At 48.1% G+C, this 5,956-nt stretch overlaps 1 protein-coding gene across 1 annotated transcript; it reads left to right on the forward strand.

Annotated features, from left to right (window-relative positions):
* Positions 1-1,989: 1,989 nt before the first annotated feature.
* On the forward strand, positions 1,990-4,767 carry JUNB (JunB proto-oncogene, AP-1 transcription factor subunit). The gene has a single exon (XM_069231855.1). The coding sequence runs from the start codon at positions 2,458-2,460 to the stop codon at positions 3,361-3,363; it is 906 nt and encodes a 301-aa protein (XP_069087956.1). The 5' UTR covers positions 1,990-2,457; the 3' UTR covers positions 3,364-4,767.
* The last annotated feature ends 1,189 nt before the right edge of the window (positions 4,768-5,956 follow it).

Raw genomic sequence — 5,956 nt, forward strand, 5'->3', positions numbered from 1 at the left:
GTAACCGGCACCCTTTATCTGGTAACTATCTGGTAAGTTTTATGGAGAGAAAGAGGAGGCAGAGACAGGTGGTGAGAAAGATGGTTGTGTTCTACACGATATTGACTCATTCCTCGGGTCTTTGATGGACCACAGAGAGAGTGTGCGTTTTGTGCTGGACAGTAGGCCGCCACATAGGACAGTAGTGAGAGCCCCAGGCATAATACAAACACAAAACACAGCACGAGACCGTAAAATGTGCCTTTGAGACGGATTTGTCAGGCCGTATTTATTTACATTACTAAAAGAAATAAACCAACATGTAAAAGCGACATAGATGGATACAGAAAATACATATTTAAATCTACATAGCAAAACTAGGCAAAGAAATTCTTATTTCCTAACCCTTCCCAGTCATACATACTAGTCTCATGGCTTACAACCTAACTGGCTGGCCAAAATCGGGACCCTAGGCTGAGCCGTGGGCCTGCTCTTATATGTAGCATTCTTCTAGTATGTGTATCTGTAAAGGGGTTCGGAACACCTACACGAGACTGCATTTTTCCCCTCTGGAGTGTGCAAGATTCGGTACACAATAGACTGACCCTAGGTTTCATAAGGGTCTGTATGGGGGGCGGATGTAACTACACCCTTTCTCTTGGTCAAAGTGGATGTGTGCGCACACGCCCCTCTCTGGGGCGCTGTAGGAATATGTTTCGTTCAAATGCACGTGTATGTTGCGGAGAAGGGATCTCTACATCATTCTGACCATTTATTCTAGTGTTTCTGTGTGGAGACGTATCGCAGTTCAATAGGCTACCGATTTATTCCCTAGTGGATGTGTGAGTAGGAATGTTGTACAAATACTGGCCCATGTCGCTGGGGTGTGTTTGTGTGTGTGTGGGGGGGGGGGTTATACACGAGAAAGTGCGTTTAGCAGTTCTGTGAATTGTACCCACTCAATCCACCGGGCGGGGTGGGCGATGGGGTGCTGTAGGGACTAGTCTGAACACTGTGCTACCCTTTCCTTGTGTGTTTCTATGTGTTTTTATGTAGATATGTGTGTTGCTAGGTGCTGCTGTACACAACTGCACCGTGTTGGAGCGTGTTCCCCTTCTGTTTCAAAATGCTTGGCGTTCAACAAACATTCGTTTTATATATGGTATTTCTGTGTGTTGTCAGGTGCAATATTACACTACCTCTTTACTGGTGTTTTCTGTGCTACTCTCCAATAAGACAGCTCTTATACGAGATTTCTGTGTTTATGTTTTGTTGTTGAATGCTGTACATAACGGGCCATTTTATTTTTGTTTGCATGAAGATGTGCTGCTGTGCCATTAGCTATCCATTTTCTGTAGTGTGTTATGCTGCTGGGTGTTTCACACTACCCGTTGCTTGTGTTTTTGTGTGAAGAGGTGATACTGCACAATATAGTAACACAGTGTAGTGTTGTGTGTGTGTGTGTGTGTGTCAGTCCGTAGGGTTTGCTTGGTGCTGTACACAATACAACAGTACATTTCCTTTGCGTTTCTTAGAAGATGTGTTGCTGCCAAAATAAACTAGCCCTTTCTGTTTTTTTCTGTGTTGCTGTTTCAAAGTTCTGTACTCTATAGTTTTCATTCCGTCATGTTTCCGATTGCATATACGTTGTTGTACAATGCAGCAGCCCTTTCCTCTAGTGATTTTATGTATGTGGGGACCAAATAGACGTGCTCTTTAGCTCACGTGAATTAGGTTTGATGTGTAGGCTAAGTTCCTTGCTCTCCTCATAGCCCCCTCTCTAGATCCCACCCTCCTCCCCGGGCCATGTTTACCAGGAGTGCACGCGCTTCCCGGCACCGACGTCACAACCCCCCACGCCTATACACCCCCCTCCCTCCCACATGGGTAGCTCTCATTGGTCGGGAGTTGACACTGCGCGCACCGGGCGAGGAACCCCGCAAACCAATGACAGCCAGGGGCGCGGGCTTCCGCCGACAACTGTGAGGGACGGACGTAGAGGATGGGCGCGGCCTTGTACAGATCTGGCCTATATATACCATGCTCTGGCAGTTTGGTAGTATTACTAAGGTTGCTGCTACAGCGAGGTGCTGGCTCTGTTCGCATCATATACAGCCATTTTGCTAACTCTCGCAGGCATCAACAGAAGCTGCTGCTTCAGGATCTTCAGCCTGCATCATTTGGTGTCCACTGTCTGCATTTTCAAGGCTCCGTCCTGCAACTTCAAGAGCGCCAACCTGGTATCATCGGAGACCGGCCTGCAGCCTCATTCCTGAGAAGTGTCTTGTCTGATTCACCAGGGATCTCCTGCTTGCATCATCAGGTCTTTTCTTCCTGCTCCGTCAAAGGTCTCAAGCTTTCATTCCCTGGGCACTGCTGACTGCGTCTGCTGAGGGGTAAGCCCTATATCCACGCCACTAAGGCAGGTCTTGTGATTGTCTGTCCATCCCCAAGTGGCCTCGCCAATCAGGCCCCTCTATGTGCACCAAGATGGAGCAGCCTTTCTATCATGATGACTCCTTTTTGCCTGGCTATGGGCGCAGCTCTGAACCAGTCCCCTCCGATCTCAAGCTTCTTAAGGCTGGTCTGGGCCTCAATCTGTCTGACCCTTACCGGGGTAGTGCGCTGAAGGGCCACCGGGGTGGTGAGGTGGAAGGCGTGGGCTACTTCGGCTCAGATGGTCCAGCGGCCTCACTGAAGCTGGCATCACCTGAACTGGAGCGTCTCATCATACAGAACAGCAATGGTGGGGTCATCACCAGCCCAGGACCTGGTCAGTTCTTCTACACTAGGAGCGTGACAGAGGAGCAGGAGGGCTTTGCGGATGGCTTTGTCAAGGCCCTGGATGATCTGCATAAGATGAACCACATGACTGCCCCACCCAATGTCTCAATAGGTGGGAGCCACTACAATCTACCACAGCAACAGGAATCCCCAGTATATGCCAACTTGGGGAGCTTCCACACTCCTGCTCCAGGTGCATCAAGCTACCCCACTGCCACCATCAGCTACTTGCCACAGCCGCACTACACCACCTCTAACTTCAAGGAAGAGCCACAGACTGTGCCTGACAGCCTACGTGGCCACGACTGCTCCAGCAGCAGCCCACCCGTTTCACCAATTAATCTAGAAGACCAGGAGCGTATCAAGGTGGAGCGCAAGAGGCTGCGCAACAGGCTGGCAGCCACCAAGTGCCGCAAGCGCAAACTGGAACGCATTGCCCGCCTAGAAGACAAGGTGCGGGCACTGAAGAACGAGAACAGTGGCCTGCAGAGTGCTGCTGGCCTGCTGCGTGAGCAGGTGGGTCAGCTGAAGCACAAGGTCCTTAGCCACGTGCAGAGTGGCTGCCAACTGCTGCTTTCCGCAAAGATGCAGCCCTTTTAAAGAAGCCCCATTGAAGGGGGAAGTGAAACAGCACCCTCGTTGGGGATGAGGAGCAAGAGACCGAGACATCACTCTCTGCTGGTGTAGGGGCAGAAACCTTGTTTCTCTTCAATCCCTGAAAGACTGAGCACTTGGTTCAAGGGGATGACAGGACTTTGACAACTTATGTTCTTTCTCCTTGGCAACAAAGACAGGCAAGCCCAGTATCATTGAAACTGCGGGGCAGAAATCCTGCTGCAACCACCTATTTCTGTTGCACCAACAAGGCTGGCCCTTGTTTGTGGGGTGAAGAGGCAAATAACGTAACCCCAGAGGAAGTTGTCACTGATGTCTTCTCCTTACCTGAAGTCAATACTTTGAGTCCGGTGGTCACTGAGATGGCCGTGCTCATGACATGTGGGCCGGGAATGTCACTGCATCCACAGATCATGGCTACGCCACTTGAATCAAGCAGGCTGTCTCCTCTCCAAGACTGCAGAAGCCCAATTGTCAGAGAAATGACTGAGCCTTTAATTCTAATGGTGCGATTCCCACTTACACCACCATCTACATATGCACTGACTGGGCAAATTCCCCCACTTCCTTGCTACAAACGACTGAGCACTTAATATAAAAGAGGGGTGGGAGCCCACGCAGTCTCAGACATAATCAGTGATGGGTACAGTGCCTCTGCGCCCCGTGAAGACAGAAAAGAACATGGAAACCCATTCACTAGTGGGAATCAGTACCCAGGGAAGCTGGAACTCTCCCTTGTAGCCATGGAACTGAGTACAGAAAAGAACAGTCTTATTTCTGGCGTCACCACAGAATGGACACTGAGAAAATCATACGGAACTTGAATCTTTTTCTGTGTGCTGTCTTGGTCCAAGCTGGGATTTTTATGTCTGGTTCAACACCTTGGGGGGAAGAGGAGGCCCTCAGGTAAAGGGAGTGAGCCTATATTCTTGAAAAGTTTACAGAAAGGAGCCACCCACACTCCTTGGTATGTGTGTCTATGTTTGTACAGACGTTGTGTCTTCTGCTGGCACCAGAAGACATTCATGTTGATTATTTTATTAAATGTATTTTTCAAAGAATTATATTTAAGGGAACTATGTATTAGCTGGAAGATGCACTTCCTGGTACTTATGTTCTGTTTGTGAGGTGGGAATAAGGCATAAAGTGTAAAAATATGAAATTATTTTAAAGGGACCATTTTTGTTAAAACAAATAATAATAAGAACGCACTGAATGTAACATAAAATATTTTCGAGGCCACTGGCTTTCAACAATGAGCAAGCACGATGAAACGTTTCTAGCCAACAGAAGTGGAGATTGTGTTTATTTTTTACTTTGAACTGCTGTGTAAGTTGTCTGATTTATGATGAATTGAATATTTAAGTAAAACTTGATGTTTGTGATATACTCCTGCCTCTGCGTTTTATTATTGTAATATCAGGGGAAGGGTGTGTTTGGCTCCAAAGCGATGCAGTTTAAGGAGTAGAGGAGACCTGCTTGGGACGTCTTGTAATATATTTAAGTCTATTTTTTTTTTTTTTAATTGAGGCGTACGGCGTATGCCAACGCACGGCGACAGACACTGTGAATCAAGTGGGATTTGCTAAGGGCGTCCTTGTGTTATATAAAACATAAAAACATATTCCACTTCAAAGGGTGAAGCGTATAGCATACAAGAGTCTTGCTAGTGATTACCCCAAAACAGAGAGAGGTATGGTCGCCTGAGTGACTATTAATAGTGATGGGCATCACTGCCGGGAGTTAGGTACTAGCCAGTGATGAAAGGAGAAGAGGTCTACACGGGGGACGAGAAGGTACTCCGGGAGCTGAGGCCAATGTACAGAATCAGCTGGGCCAAGAGATTGGTGCAACAGGAGGGGCGGGGTAAATAACAAGGGTGTATGTAATAGAGTCCAATGCACTGGATCGGATGCCAATGTAGGGGAATACGTTATTAAGAGGATAGGAGTGATACTCGTATACAGAGAACCGGTCAACACATGGGGAGGAGAGGGGGGCACTTCAGAGAGGCAGGGGACACTGAGGCGATGAATGGAGGCGAGTACACAATTTAAGGTCGGCACAGACGAGAAGTGGTCAGTATAGATAGATTGCCAAAAAGACGAAGGCTAATATATGGAGACCGTGGCCACAGCAGGGGAGACTGGCAGTGAATGGGGTTCAACGCAGAAGACAGGGAAATGTAATATTTCATGCGGGAATTAGGAAACAGAATCCAGTGCGGGGAGGTGGGCGTTAATAATTGATGCACTTAAGTATAAGGAATATTGATTACAACATGAAGGTTGGGTAATTCAGAGGAAAAGGACACAATACGGGTTGGGGGGTATACATTGAAAATAACTATCTTACAATGGGAAGGAATTTAATTGGGCAAGTGTTTAGAAGCTAGCATGGGGCATACGAAAGCTTGTAGTACACGTCTGAGCCTTTAAGAACCTCTAAAAGAATGTCCGCGCGCCGTGACGTTGGCCTGAGAGCGACTGTCAACAGGTGACTGGGCCCCGTCCTTACCAGGTCCGGGGCGCGCCGTCCTGCTTCTTTCAAGCACTTGAACGTCAGCGCAGGAAGAGGA

This window comes from Pleurodeles waltl, chromosome 4_2, assembly GCF_031143425.1.
Source record: "Pleurodeles waltl isolate 20211129_DDA chromosome 4_2, aPleWal1.hap1.20221129, whole genome shotgun sequence".
Taxonomy (NCBI): Eukaryota; Metazoa; Chordata; class Amphibia; order Caudata; family Salamandridae; genus Pleurodeles; species Pleurodeles waltl.